Source organism: Rutilus rutilus (genome assembly GCF_951802725.1).
Source record: "Rutilus rutilus genome assembly, chromosome: 10".
Lineage (NCBI taxonomy): Eukaryota > Metazoa > Chordata > Actinopteri > Cypriniformes > Leuciscidae > Rutilus > Rutilus rutilus.
Genome location: NC_140215.1, coordinates 5900057 through 5927536, shown reverse-complemented (window position 1 = coordinate 5927536; position 27480 = coordinate 5900057). Strand labels below are relative to the sequence as shown.

Genomic DNA, 27480 nt, shown 5'->3' with positions numbered 1-27480 from the left:
CAAGCTTTATGGAAACAAGCTTCCATAAAATTCTCTCCCAATCAAGTAAATGTATAAATCACACATTCATAGAGAATTATCCCCTCAGAACTGGACTTTATAACTTGCAATTACGAGTTTATAACTCAATTCTGAGAAAATAGTGAGAATTGCGAGATAGCTATCGGCCTAAACTCAGAATTGCGAGAAAAAAGTCAGAATTTGCGAGATGTAAACTTGCAATTGTGAGAAAAAAGTCAGAATCTTGCAACTCTGACTTTATAACTTGCAATTGCAAGTTTATATCACACAATTCTAAGAAAGAAAAAAAGTCCGAATTGCAAGATGTAAACTTGCAATTGCGAGAAAAACTGCGAGTTCGCACAATTCGGACTTTATAACTCGCAATTGCGAGTTTATATCACGCGATTCTGAGAAAAAAGTTCAGAATTGCGAGAAAAAAAGAAAGAAAAGAATTGTGAGATAAAAAGTCGCAATTACCTCTTTTATTTTTTATTCAGTGGAGGAAACAAGCTTCCATAAAATTCTCTTCCAATCAGGTCAATGTTTAAATCGCACACTCGTATTGTAACAAAAACATTGAAGGCAAATGCTGTTGTTTTGACTAGCCCAGACATATGGTTACTATGGTCATTTCAATTTAAGAAACATGATCGTATAGAATCAGTCATAACAAACATTAATCCAACACAGCGTATCTTTCACAGATGAAACAGCATGCAATCCGACTATATCGACTCTTCATTTGACTTCGACTAGGTTTTGACGTGATGTCATGTCGGAGTAACATGACAGCAAATAGGACCCAGCAGAGCTCTCCGGCGAACCTCACCTGTCCCCAAACGCACTTTTACTTTTCCACCTGAAGTCGCCTGCAGAATCCCGACATCTGTCAGTCTTAAAGATAACGGCATGTTTTGTGCATTGCTCTGCAGTTTGTTGCTCCTGCACGGCTCGGTCGGGGAGATCGTGTTCCGCTGCCCGAGCTGCACCGCGGAGCGCCAGGCGGCGTGTCCCAAGACCACCACCTCTTGCGAGATTGTCAGGGAACCGGGTTGCGGTTGCTGTCCGGTTTGCGCACGGCAGAAGGGCGAGCTGTGCGGCGTCTATACGCCGAGATGCGGGAGCGGTTTAAGGTGTTACCCGAGCGCGAATTCAGAGTTACCACTGGAACAGCTGATACAGGGACTAGGACGATGCGAGAACAAAGTGGACCTGGAGCCCACCATGACTAACCAGGAGTCAGGACACAGTGGTGAGTCTCAAGACTTTGTGAACTTGTAATGATGCACAGCCGCTGACAAAATGTACGCATACAAGTATATCACACGGATGATGTTGCACTTTGATGTCTCCTCTTTTCTTCACGTGTCAGGACTTGGGGAATCAACAAAAATCAGTGCAGGGTCTTTGTTCTGGCACCCTTTTCTCCACCATCTTGTTTGATTGTTTATACAGCCCCTTTGTTAGATCACCAACTTCTGTCTGAACTGCTTCTGGTGCATCTGCTCATACATGCTTGATTTAGTTTATATCAGGGTTCTCACAGTCATGGAAACATGGTAATGTCAGACATTGTCAAAATTTAGATTTCTTTGGGAAAGTCATGGGAATGAATGCAATATTAAAAAGTCATGGACATTTCTGGACAGTTGTTCAAATATTTCATCTTCTAGAAATTGATAAATAAATAAATATTAAATATTAAATAAATATTTAATTCTTAAGCACTCTACTTATGTATCTTAGAAGGAATACAACAGTATATATATATATATATATATATATATATATATATAATGAGTCTCTCTCTCTCTCTCTATATATATATATATATATATATATATATATATATATAGAAATATGTGTGTGTGTGTGTGTGTGTATATACTGGGTTCATTTCTTTCGTTGCTGCAGGTTGTAGCCGATGGGAATGTGGCTGGAAAAATAATGGACATTTCTGTAGTCACTGCAGGCCCAAATTCTTCTAAGCTTATCTAGTAGTCACAAACAACTGGAAAACATGGAAATTCATTGTAAAAATCTGTGGGAACTCTGTTATATTTACATTAGTTATAGGTTAGATGGTGCTTTATCCATGCTTTTATTTTTATGGTCCTTAGGGTTTAATACAGTCAGATTAGATCAGTAAGCAGCAGCAGCCTTAGACTTTTGAGGTCTGCTTCTTTTACCTGCTTTAGAAGCAATTGGAGATACATAACATTGTTTTTGAAACCAAGGTGCAATAGGATGACCAGTGTTGAAATTCAGTTGACCATGGGTCCACTGATCTCCTCAGTAAGCAAACAAATCACCTGTTAAACTGTTGACACAGTGACGTTTTTGCCATTCTTTCTCATTTTATTCATATCAGCCTCTCTCTCTCTCTCTCTCTCTCTCTCTCTCTCTCTCTCTCTCTCTCTCTCTCTCTCTCTCTCTCTCTCTCTCTCTCTCTCTCTCTCTCTCTCTCTCCATCCATCCATCCAATCCAGTGGTCCCCAGAGAAGCAATTATTTTTTTAAATATATTTTTTCCTGGGTTTTGATTGACCAACAACATAGATCACTAAACACATTGAGTTAACCAGAAAACATGTAGTTTCATCCCTCCTTTCTTTACAAGGTTGTACGAGGAAAAAAATACATTTCTTTGAAACTGAAACTTTCTCAGGGACAACTAGTACTTTCTGAATATGGCTGTAGGAACATAGTCCTAATGTATCTTGCACAATGCTGCCTTTTGCCTTGATAATATAATTTGTCAGATCTCATTTGGGTATCATCAGAGGCCGTCTCTTTTGCTCTAGAGGCCAGGATGAGCGCTTCCAAACCTTTGCCATACAACTGAAATATGTGACCTAGATTTCTAATAAAATAAAGAATTTTCATGAATTGATGTCTAAACTGTGCCAAATGCCTCTGCTTTGAAACAAATTGGCAGCCATTATACTGTTGTGTTGTTGAGATTTCCAAGAAATCAGGGGTTAAAGGCTAATGTCTCCCAGCACAAATTGGACTTTTGCAAGCACCATTGTGAATGTGCCCCTCTATACTGTCTGAGCATTGAATGGTGTATTTTGGGATACCAGAAGCAACAAGGTTGCCCAGCACCGGCAATTAATCTGCTCATTTCCAACCCTTTCGAATGCAGGTTTCTAATGAAGAGAAAATACTGCCAGCTCTAAAGATAGTTCAAATTAAAATTCACCTTTACTCCCCTTCATGTTTTTCTGGCCCTGTATTATTTTCTTTAGCCCTGTTTATACCTGGTCACCTCATGCATTTTCACTGATCGGATAGCTATCTGATTGTGAAAACACCAGGTGTAAATGCCCTCCGAAGCGCATTCGAGATGGATTTTTCTTTCCTATTTCTCCCCTTGATCTTGAAACTAGCTGATGATAAATAAAATGCAGCTCATATCTGTTGCTTCCGCTGACATGAACTCTGTTAAATTTGCATATAGCATAGGAACTGAAGATCGGATGTATATTCGTTTTGCGGACGCACATTTATGTAGCTATCTATTTATAGCTATCTGGTCAGTAAAAACACATGAACTGGCGATTAGGTGATTATAGGCTTAATGTCCAATTTGATTTTTGCAACAACAACAAAAAAGCTATCATAATAGTCCATTCGACTTTTACAAAATATTCCATGTGTTCTGAATCTGAAGCCATACTGTAGCTTTGTGTGAGGAAAATAACTTCACTGGTAACATTTTCTTCATCCAGAGCAGTCAAATCTCATTTGCGCTTAAATTCGAAAGTTTTGTCGCATATCGTGACTGATTGTCACGATTAAAAAAACATAAAATTTCTATTTTTCACAAAAAAACAATTGTATGGCTTTTGAAGACTTTGAACATATCAGATAAGTCAAGCATTTTTTAATGATACTTTTATGTTATGTTTATGTTGTGGTTACGGTATAAATCAACGTCTACTGTCATTGTGTGTAAATCAGAAGCTCAGGCATCCTGCATTAGATCTCCTTAATGTTTTTTTGGAAGAAAGAAAATAATAGTTGGACCATGACAAAATGTTCATTTTTGGTGAACAAACCATTTTAAAACCCTAATTGGCAGATCACGGAGTGAGTGAAGTTCTTTTCCTCACGCAAAGCTACAGTATGGCTTCATCAGAACACATGGAATATAGAGTATGAGTCGTATGGACTATTATGATAAAAAAAAATTGTTGTTGCAAAAATCACCCTTCAACTTGGACATTCAGCCTATAATCACCTAATAGCCAGTTCACACTGGGTCACTTCATGTGTTTTTACTGACCAGATAGCTATCTGATTTGTTACAACTGGTCCATTTCCACTGGGCCACATAAATGTGTCCGATCTTCAGTTCCCGCGCTTGTTACAGTCAGTAATAAGCACATTTGTCTTTCTTTTCTCACTGTTTTTTTGTGGGAAGAATTCAAAATCAGCATCAAACAAGTCCTGTGAGTGGGTACGGTTACTGAAAGTCTTGTGGAAATCTTGTTAGCAAAGGCTAGACCCGTTCTGGCCCAGTACTTCTGTTTCTGCTGAAAAGAAAACACAAATTAATGCTGATCTAATGAATAGCGATTATGCTGTCTATTAAGGCTAATTAATGCAGTGAACTCTGAATGAATGCTGCAATTATGAAAACTCAATACTAGGTGCTGCATGCAGGACCTCTGATCCTCATCTTTGTGTTTGCAACATGCCGAGAGGTATTAATTTTGTGTTACTGCATTAGTGTGCACTCATCAGTGTAGCTTTAACTAACTGTGGTGATTTGGCACAATGCATCTCAAAAAGAAACGTCATTCTGCATTGAGTCTGTTGAATTAGACTCAACTGTGAGCATATTGCACCACCTGTAGTTAGCGTTGTTCATATGTCGAACGGCTCCCTCAGACATGATCCAGCAGCACGCTGGACCTGATGAGAGGAACATCTTTAGTAATGACACTTAAGCGGTGCACAGATGCTGACTTGCATAATGCTCCCTTGGCTTTAACTTAGGATCTGCTGCAAGAAGTCTTGAATATGTTTAGTCAATATGGATTTTGAAAATAACAATTTTGCAATGTGTGTGAATGACCATTATTCATCTAATATGTTCCTAGTACACGTCTGAGGACCTCTATCATTGTGACCTTTAGCATGGCACTTAAAAGGGGCCTATGATGCAAAATTCACTTTTATAAGGTGTTTGAACACAGATGTGTGTCCACAGTGTGTGTAAACCAGCCTATAATGGTAAAAATCCACCCACTCCTTTTTATAATCCCCATAAATCATAAATAGTCTCTCCAAACGAGCGGTTCCAGGTTTCCCTCCTAATCTTACGTAAGAGAGTAGGGGGAAGCTCCGCCCATGACTGGTGACGATCTGCTTTATTAGCATAAATCCCGCCCTGTGTAAGCCATTTCTGTTTCCTCGCTGTAGCAGCTGGAGATATACAGTGTCTGCGCCAAAAACATTACAATTGTTCTGTTATTGGATGTACCAATGAACACAATATCTCTTAAGACTCCTGGCATCTGAGCCACTGAGGACACCGTGGTTGAATTTCTTTTATGAAGGAAATGTGGCGAAGAAATTCGTTAGTGTTATATATTTGCGCAAATCATTTTACGCCGGATTGCTTCACAAACGAGTGTCAGTTCAACTCTGGATTTGCACAAAAGTTGTTTCTGAAAGATTTTTATATTAACTTGATGGTAGATGCTAGTCGTTGAGTTGAATCAACTTAACTCCACAACATCTACATAAATGTATCCACTAACCACTCAGAAACTTCCAGTTTCATTCTAAAAGTTCTAACTTCTTCCTGAGTCTCTCCATCTGTGTCCGACTCCGGTTTGTACATGTAAGGCTGAACACCGCTACTGACCATTTCTGACATTTAGGCTGCGTGACTTTTGCCGGTTTTGTTGTTATATTCGAAGCACGAGCTGTAAAGGCTCTGCCCTCTTCTGGAAAAGGGGCCAGGAGATAGATAGATAGATAGATAGATAGATAGATAGATAGATAGATAGATAGATAGATCCATCCATCCATCCATCCATCCATCCATCCATCCATCCATCCATCCATCCATCCATCCATCCATCCATCCATCCATCCATCCATCCATCCATCCATCCATCCATCCATCCATCCATCCATCCATCCATCCATCCATCCATCCATCCATCCATCCATCCATCGTTTGTGAAGAACAGACTGAAATTTAAGCTATTCAATAATCCACCCCTCAACCAAAGTAAATTTTTTTTAGTGTTAAAAAAGCTTGCGTTTTATTGCAAAATGGCGTAATTATGTGTGTCACACAAGATTAGATGGAAAATGACATTGGTTCTCATCTGTCATGTGCCCTTTTACACTGTTTGAAATTTCAAAGCTATAGCAGAAGGAAAATGTAATAATATTGCTTCAGATGACTTGGAATATTTGTGAACTTAGATAATCAGTGGACATCTTAATTTTTAGTCTGTGCTTCACACAAAATGATCATATGACTTCAGAATACTCGAAATATAGTGCATGAGTTGTATAGACTACTTTTATGAAACTTTTTGGGGGCTTGACGATAAAAATTCTTTGTGTGGCATAAAAAGCAGCGTCGACATACAGCCTAACTTCATCTATTGTGCTTCATGGAGAATGAAAATCATAATGGTTTGGTAAAACATGAGGGAGAGTAAATAATGACTTAATAAATACAGCTTTATACAGCTTTATACAGCTTTAACAGCGGGTTTGCTGCAAGATGGTGTTATTGTAGTATTATTTATATGCTTACAAGATGGTGTTATTTTAGTATTATTTATATACTATTATATTATTTATTACTATTTTGAATTAGCAATTATTTTTACACTGCTCATTGCGGGCATCAGTCAATGTACTTTAAGTTGCTTCTAATAAAATGACACAAAACCTGGAAACATCGGTCTGATAAATAAGTCTGATAAATCTGAAATGATACTGATCAATATACTTTAAAATAAAATGGACTCTGGGATTGCAAAGACAGCCATGGGTCATTAGATAAAAGCAAGTAGAAAGATGCAAATGTAAACTTTTGCACCGATTCTCTCCAGAAAATCCAGCCTCCTCGCCACCATAATAAAATATATATCAAAGTTTATTCAAGCTAGCGGTTTATATCTCATGTTTGTTTTTCAGTCTTTTCCTCTTTCTCCTTGTATCGCGTGTTTTGCCCTCGGAACCCTCCGGGGTCTGATATGCAGAGACACGCTCTCTTCAACACCTTTCCAGTGCCTTGGGTGGCGGCGGCTTGTCGAGACCTGTGACACCAGAAAGGCTCCATGTAGGCGCCATGACTTTACTTTTACCCCAGGGCATCTGGAGTGTCATGGGTGTCAAACAAGCAATTGAAATAACAAAAAAAACTCCTGGGCTCTTTTTACCTCAGGCCATCCCAAACAACCCACCCCACAGACTGGAGAGACGATGAAGCGTCAGCAAAAATACACAGTCTGACGCATCCAGCTATCTTTCACTACTTGCTATAAATCTGGCTGCCTGCTTGACTGATACACAATTGAAAATGTCAATATCGACTGCAACAGGTATATTCACTCTAAAATAACTGCCAAAAAAAAAAAAAAAAAAAAAAACATGGAAGGAGGACATTATTTCTGTAAACTAATGGTAGCTTACGGACCCAAGCTTAGCACTGTGCTTAGTTTTATTAGTTTGTTGCTCAACCACTTTTCAAATGCTCAAGCTCAGGCAGTTCTTGACACTCAGGAGGCTGTAGTTGCTATGGTGCCAAGTGAAGATAGAAGATCAACACTACATGAATCCAAGGCATTTCCTGAGGAAGACATTGACTTCAAGCTGTTTCCTCAAAGTCAAACATTTTAATGCTATTTTTTTCATTCTAACTGATTAGCAAATTCACAGGCATATATATATAAACAAAAAGATACAGGTTTGAAATTACATGAAGATGAGTAAATGATAACAGAATTTTCAAGAATCATTCATATTAAAGCATATAACATATTAACCCGTCACTGTTTTCAACTAAAATTTGTATTCATTTACACGACAACAGCGTTTTGTGGGCATGAAAACACAAGCTTCTGAAAACGGATTTCAAAGTGTCTCATCCTCTCCGTGTAAACTATACAAAAACAGGAATTTGTGAAAACTGTGACGTCATGCGCATGTGTTTTACATGATCAGTCTGTAGGCGCATAGTGTTTCTTTACAAAGTAACATCGCCACCTACTAGCTTGGAAGCATAATACAGTCATAATACATAATGCGTGTGTGGAAAGGAAAAACGTTCCCGTTTTTAGTACATCATTGTCATATAAACGTACCCTAAATTTGGATATGCATATTAGTGAAAGTGAAAGTTGTGTTACGCTTTGCACTATTGAACATGTCAGTGTTATGAATTTGAAATAACTGTTAATCACAATATATTGATATTTTCTTGTAATGTGAGCATGTTGTGTTATGTACATTATATGTTGTTTGTTATTATAAAAAGTGGATATAGCACTGTGATGGTATATTTTCACTGATTTCAGTTATTGAGTTCTTGTTCAGTATATTTACGTGCAACACCTTTGAATGCTTGTATGTGAGAAACCTATAGCAGTGCTTCATTTACCATACTACAATTATTTTAATTTTTTTAAAATCTGTGTTTAGTATATAGAAATGATCAGATTAAGCACATACACTCAAAAGCAGAATCAAGGACTGAATCTCATTCATCTGCTGAGAACATTTCCTTTGTGCACAGTGGCTGTTGAATCATCGAGGCTCCCTCAGTAGGCCTCTGATTTATGACCGTACAACATTGCTGTTTAGTCTTTGCATATGCAATTACAGAAAAGATAAAAGAGAGAGAGAGGGAGAGTTGAAGAGAAAGACAGAGAAATGTGCTGGCACGATCCACTGCATATTGAGAAGAGGCTCAGGGAGGCTAGTTTAGGTTGAATTAAATCTTAAATGCTTTTTCATCAAATGGGGGGAGTAAAAAAAACGGGGAAGTGCTCCCAAAGGATGGTGACAAATTACTTCTCAGAACGATTTTCTTAAGTGGAATCAGAGAGAGTGCGAAATACTAAGACACCGAACAGATGTTTCAATGACGTAGAGGACAGATAGAGGACACCAGTGAAAGTTCCTGTAGGACAGAACAGTAAAAGAAGTGGTAAGTGGAAAAAAGAAGTGGAAATAAGTCTTACAGTTATTTTCACACTTTGTTTGGACCAAACCCAAGCTCTCTTCCAATGTTATTTTAGTATTGTTTATAGGCCTATAGTTTATTCATATTTTGAATGAGCTTTTATATTTATATTATCAGTTTTCAGTTTAGTTTAAAGGGATAGTTTACCCAAAAATGAAAATTCTGTCATTTATTACGCACCCTCATGTCATCCAAACCCCTAAGACTTTTGTTCATCTCAAGAACACAAATGAAGATCTTTGTTGAAATCGGAGAGCTTTTTTGTCCCTCCACTGACAGCTACGCAACTGACACTTTGACGCTTCAAAAAGTTCATAAAGAGATCGTAAAGAGACATGATGAACAGATTGAATTTAGGCTTTTATTCGCATTCATCAACTCACACATCAGTTGTGGTAAATGGAAGCTCAAGCATGTTTGCTTCACGTGTGAGAACCAATGAGGTTCATTCTCGCAGCACGTTTGAGCTTCAGCAAGAACCAGTGAGGTTTGATGCTCTATAATGCATTTCTCCTCCATTTTGTGTTAAAATATATAGCATTCTTTGCAGAATTCAAATGGGTCCGATACGTTTTCTGGTATGCGCCGACTCGCACATATGATCTGCTCTCAAGTCTCTGGACCGGAGCAGACACGTCACGTGACATTAACGTGAAACAAGACTTCATTCGCCCCAATGGAAAACATATTTACACTGTCTGAATCATTTCCTGTCCCCTATGTAGTGCACAGTGCGCCATGTGTGAACAAGTGACCAATTTCAGCCGCAGCTTCAGCGTCAATTTATAGTGTAGGGAGCGGGATGCTTCAGATACCAGAGAGCATTTGATTGGACAGAAAATCTGATGAGAAGCTGAAGTGCAGAGTGATGATGTCATCCAAATCATTGATCCATAGAGAAACTGTACATTTTGAATGCTTATATCTTCTAAATGGGAATTTTGTCATTGTTTTGGAGCACACTAGCTTATAGATTACAGGAAGGCTAACATATTCATACTAAAAGCCAAAAAACTTCGATTCAATTTTGATTTCTAGGGGACTTTAAACTCTATTGCAAGTAACCGTACGACGTGCCAGGCCAAATAAAAGCTGCATCAAATTTGAACTCCAAAAACCTTTTGCACATGCCCAAGGGAAGCCATTCTGCACCAACCAAAACCAACAATTAGTTTTTGCAAAACTCTCCCACACCTGGTCCTGTTTTGCCGGACACTGGCATAGCTTTCCTGTGAGTCGTGTAGTTCCACAGAAGAAAGGAAATTAAATTACTTTCTACACTGTTATTTCGTGCCGCCGTGGTACAGCAAGTCCTTGAAGTTACAACCTTTACAAAAGGCCACATGGTTATGCAAGTAAGAAAAAGCGCCAAATACAAGCCGGCTTCTCGGGCATCACACAGTTTTTTTTTTTGCATTACTTTTTCATGCAGACACATTCTGAGAGCCAGCGTGCTCACTGCAGCCTGTTTGGAAAAACAACATCGCTGCTCGGCTCCCTCTTCATAGCCGTGTGGGTTGAAAGAGCATTTTCTGTAAATGTTTAACCAGATGGGTAAACTGCGAACAGGTTTCAATCAATGTCAGTGTCTTTGGGTTGATTTCCCAGCATGCAGTGGGCCTCAGTTCATCCACAAATTGACCATTGCTTACTGGTTACAAGAGCTTCGTGTTGCATGTCACAGAGTGCATGTTTGTATATATCAGTAGATTGTGTAATGTAAACCAATACAACCAGTTATAATCCTGCCGTCAGACCTCTGCATTTCGATAAATCCTGGAGAGAGCCTGCCGTTTAAGCTCATTAAAGAAGTATGCATAGATTAAACCGAATCAGTGGTGAAAGAGAAGATTTGAAGTGTTTGATTATGGGTGGTAGCATACAACAGAGCAGAAATGACCTTGAGTTGTTGTTTTTTTCTTTTCAGTTTTCCCTCTATTAGATGATATATGTAATGATTATTCTATCTGTATGATGTTTTTACAGATTTTTATCATGATTGTAATGATCACATTTCATATTAAATTAAATGGTTTTACTTGTCAGAAAATTAAGTGGTAGTTAAAGGGTTAGTTCACTGAAAAATGAAAATTCTGTCACAGTTTCGTCATCCTCATGTCATTCCAAACCCGTAAGACTTTTGTTCATCTTCGGAACACAAATGAAGATCTTTTTGATGAATTCTGAGATATTTCTGTCATTGACAGCTACACAACTACTACTTTGACGCTTCACACCCACACCCAACTAATCCAGATGAATTGAGCGGTTTAGTCCAAATTATTTGAAGAGACACGATCGCTTTATATGATGAACAGATTTAATTTGAGTTTGGATTCTAGTCAAGTGAAGGTCTTTTTAAAAATAAATTAGCTCCTGTTTAAAGGTTAAAATATTGGTCACTAATAGCGCTTCAGAAATGTTATGTTAGTATATGATGTTGCTGCTGTTGTTGTAAAGTACTTCAAAATTATTAGCATTAAAATGTCTTAATGTTTCCAAGGTCTTAAAAATGCAGCCTAACCAACACCGCAGGATACATTTTCTCACAGATTTTGAGTCGAGGGAAGTTTTTTTTTTTCCTGTTTAAAGAGTAAACTATTAGTTATAAATATTGGTCCAGAAATGTAATGTTGGTCCGTCCTTTTTTTTTTCTTTCTTTTTTTTTTTGGTACTGAATCCATTGCGTTTGTTTTTTGGCATTTTGCTTTGTCCACCATAATTAGATGTTTTTTTCCCCCACTGAGCTCAATACATTATGGGATTGCCTGTGGTTTTGAAAATCGACACAAATCTTCTTGTTGGAACAGGTTTTATGCCGGAAGTTTGTCAGTGATGCCTCAAAATGCCTCTACATAGACCCTACATAGTTATCTCACTAGGTTTTGGATCAGAGTCGGTATGTAAATTCACAAGTGGCACTTGACTTTTCAGCAGCATGTCATGCTTCCTTGGGAGAAGCGAGAGAGAAACCGGCCCAAGCCCTGAAAAGAGTTCCTGTCCACTCCCCAACCGCACAGCCCACACACTAAGCCTTTGGAAAGAGAGAGGAACTGTGAGTGGGAAGTGTTGCTGGTGTAGGCCCAGGGATGAGAGTGTGGAACAGGGATGCTTCTGAGGATATGTAATGGCAGGTGTCTGCTGAAGCACGCCCGCCAATAATGTCTTCAATGAGGCAAACTCTGGCAAAGTCACCCGCTATTTCAGACACTATTCTTAGGTCTGTTCCTCACAATTGGGCTTGAAACTTTAGACCACAGTATTCAGTGCTGGACAATGCTCAGAGCGATCACCCTCCTTCAGATCTCTAGGCTCATACTCACCCTACGCTGACATCATGCGAGCCGCTCTGGGCTCATTGCCTGAGTTTCTGCTTTTTAATGTCGATGGGCCAGACACAGAACACATCTGAATGCAGGCGAGAGTTTCAAAGGGCCAGCTAGAGTCCAAATGACCCGCTTTGTGCAAGTGATGTTACCAAGAGGTACATGTAAAGCCTGGGACACACCAAGCCGACATCAAAGAACTAGCTGCGATGAAAGCTGACTGTGTTGTCACCTCTCCTTGGCTGCGTCTCGGCCAAAAAGCTGCACTTGAACACACCTAAAGGACTAAAGGTTAGGTGACTGTCAGCTAGCATGTGCGTTCTGCATCTGTGTGCAAATATCTGTCTATATCAATAGTCGCTTTCATCACTTTCACTTTTATTCTCGTGCACTGACTCGTTCGCGAAGTTGAACAGCCAATCAGAGTGCTCTCTCTCTCGATTCAACATGCTGAATCGGCTTAAAAAAACTTGATGCCGTCAGACTAGAGCCAACGGTGCGGAAGATTATACCGAAGATTAAACCTCAAAGACAGCCTGACGTCCGGCTTAGTGTGTCCCTATGTAAAAAATTATTCGTGAAAGAACAGTTGCATCATTATTTACTCATACTCATTTCGTTCCAAACCTATATACCTTTTTTTTTTCTTTTTTTTTTTTTTGCAGAAGAACTCAGAAAGATCAAAATCATTTACTCACCCTCATGCCATTCCAAATGTGCAACACAAAAGGAAGATATTCTGAAAATGTTTTTTTTTTTTTTTTCATACGATGAAAGTCATTTTTGGGTAAACTATACTTTTAAATAAGGATGAAAGTCTGCTTTTGTTATTAGTAGTTCACTTGTGATTTGCCAGGCATGGTTTGACTTAAAAGGCACGTATCTCTTCACAGGCCTCTGTGCCTATCGGAATCAAGAGCTGTCATTAATCCCAGCCTTTAACTTTCTCTCTCTGCCATGCTTTGATGCACTGCCAGGACACTGATCCAGGGTTTGTTTTTATTGACTAAAAAGATTGCTTGCGGTCTTTGAACTGAGAATAATAATGCAAATTTCTATAAATGTCAATTTGTTAAGCAACATCTAACCTGATAGAGTTGTGCAGCATTCCGAATGTAATTGAAAATGACTTTTAAAAAGCAATTGCATTTCTGATTATTTCACTTTTCATAATGAATTACATATGTACTTTAAAGTTATACAGTGTATGTGTGTGTGTATATATATATATATATAGAGAGAGAGAGAGAGATTAAATGATTCAATGATTAAATTCTGAATTTTGACCAACTCCTGTAACCTACTCTTCCCTCCATCAGAAGAAGTAAATAGCACGCGCTCCCCTCTGATGAAGAAGACCAGCAAAGAAAACAACTACCAACACTACAAGGAAATGGCTGTGAAGCAGCATCACAACAGTAAGAGGAACAGGATGTTCAGCCCCCTGGATGATCTCAAAACGCTTCTCCCCAAACAGGTGAGTGTCCCTCTGTGAAGAAGTCACAGCACTCTTGAGTACTGGAGAACACTAAAGCGAGTCGTATGAAAGGGCCTTTAGATTAACACAGAGAATGATAGACCTATTGAAATAAAGACCTGTATTCACCTTGAATGTCATTGTGTTCAGTACGGCAGTGCCCTCTTCTGGTTATCAGACTAATACACCACATACACAACAGTATGGGCTTACACAACACACACACACACACGCGCGCACACACACGTTTACGTAGCTATCTAAATGGGGACATTCCATAGGCGTAATGGTTTTTATACTGTACAAACTGTATATTCTATCCCCTTACACTAACCCTACCCCTAAACCTACCCATCACACAAAACGTTCTGCATTTTTACATTTTTAAAAACCTTTAATTACTTCATTTTTATACTAGATTTACAAATGAGGACATCCCTAAAGGGAGGTTTTTGGAGATTTTGTCAGGTTTTGGTCACTTCTAGGTACAAATTTGTCCCCAAAATATAGTTAAATAGGTACACACACACACACTGTCTCTCACTATGACATAGGAACGCTCTTTTCTGTATCAGCTAAACATTAATTATCCTCACACAGTTTTCTGAGGTTCAGATTTACGGTATGTCCTTTGTACAACCCTCTAAATTTGATGTCGCTATAATTCTGTGGTCTGAGGTTGTTTGTCAATGTATAATTTATTGCTCCAGTATGTTATTTTCATGATTGGAACTGTGCAAAAACAGCTGTAAGCTGTTTTTCGAGTGTTTTTCATATCAAGGCTGTTTCTGGTGCCACTTTTGCTATGTTTTCAGTTGAAAACATAATTTCCTTAGTTACCTAATTAACCAGTGATTTCTGATGTCTAAAACACTGCCCGGTGATAGCAAACAGTCACAATCGGATTGCCAAGACAGAACAAACGGCTCCCGCCTCTGCTGAAACAAGGAATGGGCCAGTGCTTGTCGAATTTGGCCATCACACAAATCCACAGAGTTAATTAACTTTTCTTGGAATTGTACCATGCTTTACCTGGACCCTTAAATCCTTAGCCAAGTGACCACTACAACAGGACCTCACCCCAATCAGCATTTCTATCAGGCATCATCTACTGTTCTTAGCCAATAGACACATTTTCTAGCTAATTTACTTTAGTTGTCAAGTCGTTTTTCTTTTTTCATACCTTTTTTAAGCAGTTGTGGGCTAATGGTTCGAGAGTCAGACTTGTAAGAAGGTCATGGGTTCAATTCTCAATACCGACAGGAAACGACTGAGGTGCCCTTGAGCAAGGCACCTAACCCCCAATCGCTCCCCGGGCGCCGCAGTGAATGGGTGTGTCTGCGGTTTGCAGTGTGTGTGTGTGTGTTCACTACTCACTGCTCCTAATCTGTGTGCACTAACTTCACTCTCAGAAAAAAAGGTACAAAAGCTGTCACTGTGGTGGTACCTTTTCAAAAGGTACACCTTTGTACCTAAAGTGTGCATTTTAGTCCCTCAAAGGTACATATTGGTACCAAAAGTGTACATATTAGTACCTAAATGGTACATATTAGAACCCTTTTGAAGGGTACTGTCCCAGTGACAGCTTTTGTACCTTTTTTTCTGAGAGTGTTGGATGGGTTAAATGCAGAGGACAAATTCCGAGTATGGGTTACCATACTTGGCCTTCACTTGATTTGAGTGAAGTAAAACTTGCTGATGTAAATGGTAGGTCTGGTAGTTTTCGTAGTAACTGAAATGTTGTAGGACATGCTTTGAATGGGGCCTAAAATTAACACTCGCGAAGTTCCAATTGCGAGATAAAATCGGCATTGACAGGTATATGACACAGTGTCAATTGCCAGTTGGTCGGTAATGTTTTTATGAATTCTAACAATGCAATATTGTGTGAACAACACTCAAGACAGTTGAAGGACCAGCGCTGAAAGTTTAAGCCTTGCCAATTTAAATATTCGACCGCAAGAAGACGCGAAAGGGAACTCAATTCATTACTGGTGCGCTGCATTTTGAAGTTTTCTGTGCGCAAACATCCGAAGCGCGTTCAGAAAGTCACGTCTCAGACAGCGTGCAAATACGGAATTGAGCTCTCTTTCACGTCTTCTTGCGCTTGAACAGACAAATTATGTCAAAACACCTGACATGTATCCTCGTATACATAGTCAGTTATGACTTAAGTGTTTGTAAACAATTGAGAAATAAAATGCATGTGTATCGGGTTAGGATATTAGCTCTTAAAGTGACAGCAGCCTAATAGTCCTGCTGCTGTCTGTTAATGTTAATCAAACAACAAAAGGCAAAAAAAATCACTCACTGCTCTAGATTAAATAATTTGTAACATTTATTAGGATTAATCTGTTTCATGGCTGGTAAAAAAATATTTGTGGCCAGTACATTTTCTGAAGTCACTGGCCATTTGCAGGTGTGGCAAAAATTGAGTTTTAGGCCCTGGTTTTGCATGACAACTTATTTAGATCGAGCCTCCCCATTTTACATTGTCGTATCAGCATATCCTCACTATTTAAAGGACGTTTTCGTATTCTATTGTGCAAGAAATAGTTTGGGAAAAGACAATCGATGTGACCATCAACAAACAACAGCTAAGACAACATTTAGCTGTACTGAAGCACACTGGTTCTGGTTTTGCTGACCTGAAAGCTATAGTAACTACAATAAAAACAGCTAAATGATATGTTGATAAAGCAAATGGATGTTGGAAAGTACTAAAATAAGGTAGATGCAATAAAAAGAAGAAGCCAAGGCAATAAAAATTCAAACCAGTGATAATGGTAGGGTAATAAAAGCCAAACCGAATAAACATCTTTTCTGTGGGGGTCATAAATCAGTAGTGTAACCATTACATATCCCAATGAAAAGCAGACATTCAAGGAGAATGTCAGGGTGACGGCATGTTCGATGACAGCAGGGGACTGTTCACTGCTTTGTGATGGAGCACTTTTCATCCGCACGGTACGGATAAGATCCCTGGCAGGCCCTCTTCCCCCAGTGCCCTCTTATCCCGGGCCAAGCAGGGAGCAGCCATCATGAGAGATACAGGGAAAAAGAGAAGGAACGGGAGACAGGAATGGTCTTTGATGCCGATGCCTGTCCTTGTTGAGAGGTGGGGAGGTAGAACCAAGCCAGAAAATTAGCTGGAGTACGAGATTAATATCAGCCGCATAAATGTTTCATGAAGCCGCCGGCTTGCTGTTTATCTCACTCTCCTTCTTATGTGAGTGTTTCTTCGAGAATTTTTATTAAAACTAACTTTTTTTTATATGAAGGTCAAATTAACTCTGTCCCTTCATCACATTTTTTTTGCTACTTTGATGTTTATATTTGTGAATGCCTGTTATGTTCATATTTTATTATATCATAAAAAATATGAATTATAGTTTTTAAACTAAAATAATTTAAATAGAATGAAATCATCTTAAACCATTTCAATATTAATTGCTTGAAAATGATAAAGATTTAAGACGTAAAGAAGAAAATATTTAATCAAGGTAAATCTCACACATCAACACCATATTCTTTTACATTTACATTTGTTTTACGAGAAAAGAGATTTCTGATGTCTAAAACACTGCCCGGTAAAAGCATAAACTCGCAATATATATTTCTTTTTACTTGCATTTCAGGCTGTAATCTTGTGCATTTAATATAAAAAGTGTGAAAATATTACTTAATTGTGTGTATTTAGGATACATAAAATGCTAACTATAAAATTAGCCTTAGCAAGACAGATTGCCATTTTATTCCAAAAATGCAATTTTCATCATAGAATGCAATTTGAGACGTGGTGGAAATGTTTAATTAGAAAATATATTAAAATGACAGTTGCTCTGAATGTTTGTATGTCCATTTCTGGACATTGTTAGTATTAAACTAGTGAGAGTGTAAAAGAGTTGAAGAAATACTCAAATATATGTTTGTGTGTCTGTGTTGTCTTACAGAGCCAGTGTCAGCAGGAGCTGGATAAAGTGTTAGAGAACATCTCCCGAATGGTGTTCCATGACAACAAGGGGCCTCTGGAAAATCTGTATGACCTGAAGTTTCCCAACTGTGACAAGACAGGACAGTACAACCTTAAGCAGGTGAAATGATCTACACTTACCTCAATCTTTCGAAGACAGTGGTAGCTTGTCAATGCCCAATTTTACCAACCATTTTAATTTACCAAATGAAATGCATTAGATAAGTTACCATGTAAATGAAATGAAAGTAGTTTATGAAGTGTTTTTGTCCTTTGTCAGTTTGAAATGTTTTACAGGTCACCTGGTACATTGGCCAGTAGATTAGAACAAAACATACCCACATTTGAATGGCGGTGGGTGTTAATTTCACTATAGGGCAATAGGAATATGAGACATTGCACAACCTTTCAATCTGCAGCAGCCTGCTGTTTTATTATCCAATTCCACATGGAAGGTTCAATAATGACACAAAGATAGAGCCAAAGAGAAACTGTGTATAAAACATTCCCACATTCTCTACAGAAGGCTGTTTTATCAAAGCCAAGGCAACCGTATCTGAGCTGAGAGTTACAAGCTAATGAAAATTTTGCTGAATGACTAACCTGTCTGTGGGGTGGCTTGCCCTTCTTTGTAGTGACGTTCTCAGAGGAAAGAGAATCACTAATGAGAACTCTTTTGTAATCTCTTTTATATCTTAATGACCTCTCTTACACATCCCTTACAGCCTGATGAGATAAAATGAGAAGCAAATAGATGGATACTGTTGAAGGTTCTTAGGTTCTTTAGAAAAAATGTCACACAATGTCTTAAAATTTGACCTCACTCAATTGAATTCGAATGATTTTTGCTAAATCGTACATATTTTACGAGTTGCCCAATTCGTATGAATTCGTACGAATGACCAACTCCTTACCCTGCCCCTAAACCTACCCATCACTGTGTTTAGACAAATCGTACAAATTCATACGAGTGTGGTCGTACAAATCTGCCACCTTTTACTCACTCCTTTTACTCACATTGGTCGTGAGATAGTGTTGAATGACACACACACACACACACACACATATATATATATAAAGCTATTGTCTAGGCTATTTTTTTATATCATTTACTTTTATATTATACAATTTTATATTATATTTAAAATGTCTATGTCCTGACATGACACATTGCAGCTTAAACCAGGACAAACGTGTTCCAGAGATGTAAATTGGAATGTTGTTTTGACCTGCAAACCCTGTTCCCAGGGCTCAAAACAGTGTACCTCACCATACTTAATTGTTTTGTAATCATCCTGTTCCTCTTGCGATTACTGTAACTGTCAGTTTTTGTTCTTTGCCATTGGAGGACAAAATTAAGAATCTGTTTTTTGCCTATTTTGGGTCTCAGCGTCAGCTATGTCCAGTTCAATTATGACCTCATTTTGGGAGTGCTCAGTAGGGGTCAATGAGACGTGCTGGGCCAAATGAGGCGGGAGGGCTGTTTTGGGCCAGTGCCTCCACCCCGTACTCGCCCAAGAGCTTCATTAAGCCCCCAACACCCACCGTTTCCCCGCCCCTCTCATCATCTTCCCTCTCTTGTATTCCAGTGCCACATGTCCAACCACGGACAGAGGGGCGAGTGTTGGTGCGTCAACCCCTACACTGGTGTCCAGATACCCTCGTCCCCCAAAGTGAGGGGGGACCCCAACTGCAGCCAATTCTATGGCGGCCCCGACCTGGAACCGCCCACCGCCCAGCAGAAATAGACGCTCCATCAGGGAGATGCACCGGGTCACAAACAAGGAGAGTTAAAAGCGAGTGCAAGAGTGGTGTGCATGTGTGTAATTCTGTACTTGTATGTGTGTGTATTTTTGAAATAGTATGATCTGTATTGTCAATAGGAGTGTGGAAAGTCACATGCCAGCAAAGACAATTCAAGGACAGGTAGTTAACTTCTCAAATCCAGATAACTGTACTCCAAATTTAACCCTGAGTGATTGTTTTTTTTCTGCCTATTTATAGGCTCATCTGGTGCCTTTTAATCTTGTGACTAAATCTGGTTGCAGGGAGTCGCTTGTACAGCATTTGCAGCTGTTCGGTGTGAAGATGTGTCCGTTTAATTCTCTCTTTTGTTTTTGGAGACCCAATAAAAATAGTTGCGCATTTATTGCACCGTTGGTCACCAGAAACCGATTATAGAAACTGCAAATGAACAACAGCAGGAGCTTGACTTCCCAAATTATGAAACCAAAAATTGTGACTCGTTGACAGAGAAAGCGGAGGGGTCGTGATTTGATGGCTGATTTGAGAGGACCTGTGCTTGAGAGGCTGGAGGCCATTTTGACTGCTTGAGTACCCGACTGATAAATCAACCTTGAGTACTCAAGTGCCGTCTGTAGATATGCATCAAACTGGCGTCTTTTCCGCATGAGTGTTGCATTAAGACCATGCATTTAAAACATTTTAAAAATGTGTCTCTAAACCACTACTTTTGTTTCCATTCAGTTGCCTCGGGCTGAAACTCACCATGTACGCAAGTTGCTATGTGGGGTCACCGCAAATTGCCGTCCCTCTAACCAATCAGAGTGCGAAGTACTACAGGCCTAAAATGTGACAGAAACAAAGGATGAATTGAAAATGAGCCCACATTTTGGCACATATTACTGAACTTCAATCAGCATCATAGGTTTTGAAGTTCACGCAGTTAAGTGTGTTTTCATAATCGATAATTGCTGTCGCTTCCAGGTACTCAAGATCTGGCCATCCCTGCTCCTGGCGGCTGATAGACTTCTGTTCTTGTGGTCTTTCGAACGTGCTAGAATGCAGGTGGTGTATGTGTGTGTTTGTAGAGTGGGGATCAGAGTTTACTAATGATGTGCTGACAGAGGGCTTGATTTGGACACAGGGCTGACATTGACAAATGTGATATAAAGTGGGATAAGTGCCTATAAATAAACACAGGTTTGCCTGCAGTGCCAGTGGGCTGTGCCTCACTTTGCTTCACTCTCATCTGCAGAGGGATGTATTTTGTCCAGTATAATGTTTGAATGTGGAGTTGAAAAGTTCTTGAAAGGAATGTGAAAAACTTCTCTTTGGATAGCCCAATGCAACACATTTTTCTGAACAAAAAAATCTTGAAGTTAGTGAAAGTATATGATTTATTCTTGGGTCACAATTGTAACCTGTGGGGAACTGCAGGGTTAAGCTCAGTCGGTCCAATAGAAAATTGCAAACAATAAAGTAACATACAATGGGGTACAAAAGTCTGAACCTTGAACCTATCCATCCATCCAATTCAAAAACGAATTTAAATCTGAAAAATAAATTCTTAAATGACCAGGCTGTTTATTTTATATAAAAAAATAATAAAAATTGGTGAAATATTATTACAATTTAAAATAACTGTTTTCCATTTTAATATATTATAAATGAATTATTTCTGTGATGGACAAGCTGAATTTTACTTGCTTTTATTTACGCCATTACACCAGTCTTCAGTGTCACATGATCCTTCAGAAATCATTCTAATATGCTGAGTTGCTGCTCAAGAATCATTCATTATTATCAATGTTGAAAATAGCTGTGCTGCTTAATATGTTTCTGGAAACCGTGATCATTTTTTTTCCAGAATTCTTTGATGAATAAAAAGTAAAAAAAGAATAAAAGTATCATATTTCAAAAAAAAAAAAAAAAAAAAAAAAAACCTTAATGACCCCAAGCATTTTTCAAATCCAAACTAAATGGATAGGGGCAGTGGGATTTAATGGGTTAAATTGCTCTGTTAGCAGCCTGTTCACACGAACAGTGGTTTTATTGCTGGAGGTCCCCAGATCAATGATTGTTCTGGACGGTCCTACTGCTGTTCTGACGTCATTGGTGGCCTGTGTAAATAGCCATAGCTTTTGAAAATCTGAACACAAATTAAACAAGTATCCAGGTGCTGCTCATAAATGTAAACTTTTTAAAATTTCGATTGTCAATGTAGCCTCGCATCAGACTTTTGTTTGCCACTGTATGTGACCTTATTGTCATTATCAGTGTGAACAACAGTTAAGGGTTGTTAAAGGCCGGCAGCTGTAACATCCCTTGATTAAGTTATATTTACATTTAGTACCCATATCTCTTACTCATTTTATCTCTTCCCCATCTGTCTCTCTCTTTCCCATCATCTCCCTCGCTGTGAGAGTTGAATTGAACAGCTCAATCTGGAAATGGAGGTCGATTGCGCTTTAGCATTGATCCTAACGTGTTAGACAGTGTTCAGCCCAGCGTTTGCTTTTGTAGCTTAGTCTTTATGATACATTAACACATTAACCTCCAGTAACTTTCACAGTATTACCACATCTCGCTCGCCTTTAGTAGTTGCTTACATGTATTTACTTTAACTAGTTAGCATTGTGCTAACTACCGCTACAGACTGCCCCTCGTGTGATTTTGGTGCCTCATAGATAGATTTGCTGAGACACGGGTTACGAGTTTTCCGTTTTGGTTTGTTTCCAAAATAGATTGCTGCCTACCCTCCGGTGGTACAGTAAATTTTACGGTAGCTCGAGTTTGGCCTAGTTTGAAAACAGTGCGAAACCAATCCCTGTGGTTTTCGGGCATATTGATTTGCCAGAGCGGTTCCGATGGGATGGAAGTGTCCATGTATGTGTGTGTGTGTGTGTACTTGTGTGAACGTTTCGATGCTGTGCCATGCCTGGAGCCAGTGTGACGGTGGGAAGGATTGCTTGCCATCTGGTGCAGTGTAAAACTGTCAGAGCCGGTCTCTGCATTTGGAGAGTCTTAAACAAATGACAGGGGGAATTTCTTGAGCAAATCCAAAGCCATGTACCATGCCAGCATCTCACATGTTTTTCTTTTTCTGTATTTCATTGCGTATCCTGTGTGTCACGAGATGCGGTGGTTTTAAATAACGTACATTACTCAAAGCATGCTCTTTGTGTCCACTGTCATGCGAATGGTGCATGAACTGAGTTTTCTGTACAACTGCAATGGAAAAAGCCATAAATGCATGCACAAATAGACATTGGTTTTAAATTCTTGTAATAAAATCCAGCATGATTAAATGTATCATCTTTCAGACACATGATTCATTTGTCGTTTTCATTTTATGAATTTTCTTTATGATTTCTTTGTTGGGCTTTGAGTTGTCTTGTTAATGTTTTCCATGCACATGAATCATAAGCCCGTGCTGAATTATTATATATATATATATATATATATATATTGTAAGTGGTGATTACCTTTTCAGGGTTCCCATGGTCATAAAGCATTCAATAATATTATGGAATTTTAAAATGGTGATTTCCAGGCATGAAAAAGCCAAGGAATGAAAAAGAAGTCAAGATCTTGGTTTGACTATGCAAGAGTCAAGCACTCTGTAAAGTCTACTCCAGCACATCCCAAATACTATAAAATCATATTTTTTAATATAGATTTAAAATTAGTTTGTATTAATAGAATTAGACAACAAATGAAAATGATTCAAAAACGTTATTGTGGTAGACAAGAAACTCATTTAATTGATGTTACTACAGTGTTTTATTTGCATGTCTCTGATTTCTTAAATATATAATTATATAGATTGGTCATTTTTCTAAATGCTCTGCTGAAATTGATGTAAGTAAAATGATTTTTAAGAGCTTTATTCAGTAAAAGCAAGCAAATGGAAAAGGTTTGGAAATTCATTGGCCAGATTATCCTCGTGATGACTGTGAATATATTTTCAAGGTCATTGTCTCTCTATGTTTTTTTTTTTTTATCTCTTATTTTCATTTTATCTGTTTAAACATAGAGCCTTTTGTACTTTAGCAGTGCACATGATTTTATTTCTTTTTGGTCTACGGAGAGATCATAAGGTAAGAGATCCACCTTAAGCTTCCCCTGGTGTACAGTAGTTTATCTGCATTTATCACATCTGTGCTGGCATTCCTTCCTTAAAACAGAAAGCAGAATGTGAATCTCAAAAATATTACAGGAGCCGAACAGCAGCGGTGCGCCTCACGCAGGGACCGGCCGAGGATGAAAAGCCAAACTCTAATCATTGTGTTCTCAGGCGAAAGAGCGGTGTGGAGAGCCACATGTTGTGATAAGATGCAGCCATCTATAGTTGTTCAACTAATTGCGCGATAAAAGGGACGTGAGTGCTTTGAAGTCTAAAACGCAGTTGTCAGTTTCTTTGAAGGCTATAGTAATTGTCATGTTCACTGCCCCACAAATCAAATCGCCGACACGTGTTCCTCTCCGGGTCTGCTTCGTTTCCCCATCCTTGATCTGTCTCTTACAAATGAATGCTGCCCGGCTGCGGACAAAGTCCTGATCCATCACATCTGGAGTCCGTAAACCTGAGTTATCCCAGGAAGAACTTCACCTGTATGTCTGCATTAGCCATTACCTTGAGGCGACTAAAGTCTCAGACCCCAAACACTATCCAGTACTTATTTCACACCATATATTTAAATTAAATCCACATATTTTGTCATTTTGCCAGCCATTTGCATAGAAGCAGCGGCGCTGCAAGAGGTTTGGCTCTGAACTCACAAGAAAACATGTTAGAAATGCCCGCTTAATCCATTTATCAACAATGTTTTGCAATATAGGTTCTTATCAGTGGCACTTTTGCCTCTTTGGCTTGATCCTCGAGTCCAAGCAGTCATGAAATGTTGTGCTAACTTGCCCTGGAGCTTTGTGATAAAACATGGCTCCACATAATCTATCCGTACTGTTGGTTTCCCCACTTATTTGAATGGAGAAGTTGGGACTCCTTTCTGTCGGTCAGAGATCCCCCCTTGATGTTGGGGCTCTTGGTAAATGACTTCCTTGTTCCTGAGCAATCTCTTTGACTTCTCTGGAAAGCCAGGTGCCTTGCCTCTGGGCAGAGTTTAAATGCAGCAAGTCTTCACCCAAAATAAACCTGTATCCTGTAACGCTCTGTTCCTCTGGGCTGGCTCGTTTGTTAATCACCCAAATCCTGGTTCAACAATGAAGACAATTGAATTAGCAGATGAACAATGACTGCATCATGTGTCACAGATTCCCGATGGATTGGTGTGACTCTTTGTGTGTATTATATGCATACACACACACACACACACACACACACATATATATATATATATATATATGTATGTATGTATATGTAGGGGTGTAACAATAGTGTCACAATGTATTGCAATACAAAAATGCATCAATATGTATCATAGTGACAATATGTATTGTGCTTAATTCACCCAAAATGAAAACGTCTGTGTGAGTGTCAGTACTACATTAAACTACTATAATGTTGAATATAATGTATAATAATGCAATGGGGGAATATTTGTGGGTCCTGATAATGCCAAATGTCTTATGTTGTTACCAGGAAAAAGTCATACATTATTTTAAATATATCTAGCCAGTGACAGAGTGCAAGCATGTTCGTCTAAAATAATTCTGTATTTTCAGCTTCAGAATCATCAATATTTTTATTCTGGTGTCACCATTGTCCTGTGCATTGGGTTACCAGCACCAAGTCCAACAACTATTCATTTACACCCACAATGTAAAAAAACTAATTTAGCATTTTAATCAACAGCATATTTTTGTGTTAACCTTTTACCATTTGTATATATATGTATCATTTTATTTTAATGATTACAGTATGACACCACCGAAGTGAATTAGTCTCTAATCTCTAAATCATCATTTTTCAGAAGTAACTACATTTCTAGGTGAATGATAATCTGGTTATGCATTCATTCAATTGTACAGCATATTTGTGAACCCTTAATAATGTTTCTCTGTATCTCATGAAGCTAAAATAACCTGAAGTGTGTAGTGTAGCTAAATATCTCTGATTTGTGTAACATTTTGGTTACTAAATAATTCCCATACTTCCATTTATGCTGTAGTTTTGATGACTTTAATATTATTATGAAATGTGGAAAATGTATCATGCTAAAGTTACTGGCATTATCTTCTCATGACATTGATGATGGAAGATTGACAATAGGTGTGTTCGTCTTGAAGTGGCGCTGCGCAGACCGTTCAGTGTAAAAAATATAGCACGTGGGACATTTATAAGCATTTATAAGATTTATAAGCAGCAGTGTATGTGCTTGGTAAGTGTTATGATCATATCAAGACTGCACTATATTGAAATGTCACAGTGTTCGTTGTCTTTATATTTGCATGTGTGTGTGATTATGGTGTGACATCTGGAAAACTCCTGTGGTTACTGCCGTGGCTAGTGATAAAACTTTATTTAAATTGTTCTCATAAACAAGATCAAATTCATGTCATGTACAAATAAATTTATTGCACAAGCTTAAATGAATACATAACTTTATTTAAATAAATGCTTTGTCATAACAAAAAAAGACAAAGGTTAAAAGAGTACATAAATTACAAGTTGAATAAATATTACACAGTGATATTCACTTTCTTAATAATTTGAGTTTTTTTTTTATATATTTTTTTTATTTTATTGGTTTTTAATAAGAGTTCCAAATGCTGAACATTTTTAGAGTCCTCCAGCCACTAATGGGTCTTTTTCACATGCCAGTTTAAGCCACATTTAGGTGGTCAATCATCAAGTCTTTTCTCATCCACAAAAAAAAAAAAAAATAGAAATCAATAAGGAAAAAAAACTGTTATGCATTCAGAGAAAGAAAACCTGTCGTTTCTACTGTAGTGTGAGTTATGAACACTGCTGTCTACCCAAGTAGGAGATTCGGAATCTGATGAAAGCAGATAAGCACAAAAGCAACACGCTGCGTCCTGGCAATCGATAGTCTTTTACCTCTAATTACAAATCAGAACGGATCAAAATCACATTAATGACATTTCTTTCCCATTCTCACAATAACACCCAGATGGATTCTACGACCTGGGGAAACAAGGTAAAACTTCATTTCAGCCACAGTGCATCGTCTTATAACATTCAGGGTTTTCAGATAAACACTTTTTTTTTTTTTTTTTTACTCGTGACCAAAGCTGTTGCGTGCCTGCTTATCAGATTCCGAGACAGTCTACCTAAAAATTCTACTATGAAGTGTGAAGCACTGCAAAAATGTGTATTTTTGTCTGTTTTTTCAGTAAAAACATCGAGATGTTTTTAAAACAAGATCAATTGACTTGAGAAGCAACGCTTTGGAATAAAGTAATGCTTATTCTCATTGAATATGTCTTGAATTATCACCTTCATAATGTTCTTTCTTCCATGGAACACAAAAGAAGATATTTGCAGCTGCGTCGTGAACAATTGAATGGTGAACACGGCTGTCAAGCAAGATTTTTCAGGGCAAGATTTTAAATTAACAGCTATTTTTTGCACAAAGCTCTCATACAACTTTCTATGACTTGTATGGTGCTTCGTTTGTTCATTTTGAAGCTTGACAAACTATAGAAGTGAGCAGCTCGGACATTATGCTAAACTTCTCCTTTGGTGTTCCACAGAAGAAAGTAAGTCAAACTGGTTTGAAACATATACTAGTTTGTTTTTCTTTCCC

At 38.4% G+C, this 27480-nt stretch overlaps 1 protein-coding gene across 1 annotated transcript; it reads left to right on the top strand.

The window, feature by feature from the left end:
- The first annotated feature begins 781 nt into the window (after positions 1–781).
- igfbp2b (insulin-like growth factor binding protein 2b) lies at positions 782–21654 on the top strand. Its single transcript, XM_084421957.1, has 4 exons — positions 782–1255; positions 13877–14034; positions 17988–18128; positions 19597–21654. The coding sequence occupies exons 1-4, from the start codon at positions 913–915 to the stop codon at positions 19753–19755; spliced, it is 801 nt and encodes a 266-aa protein (XP_084278083.1). The 5' UTR covers positions 782–912; the 3' UTR covers positions 19756–21654.
- The last annotated feature ends 5826 nt before the right edge of the window (positions 21655–27480 follow it).

Coding starts and splice junctions, on each gene's coding strand:
- igfbp2b (XM_084421957.1), top strand. CDS start 913: ATGTTTTGTGCATTGCTCTGCAGTTTGTTGCTCCTGCACGGCTCGGTC. Junction 1,256..13,876: donor CCAGGAGTCAGGACACAGTG/GTGAGTCTCAAG, acceptor TCCCTCCATCAG/AAGAAGTAAATAGCACGCGC. Junction 14,035..17,987: donor AAACGCTTCTCCCCAAACAG/GTGAGTGTCCCT, acceptor GTTGTCTTACAG/AGCCAGTGTCAGCAGGAGCT.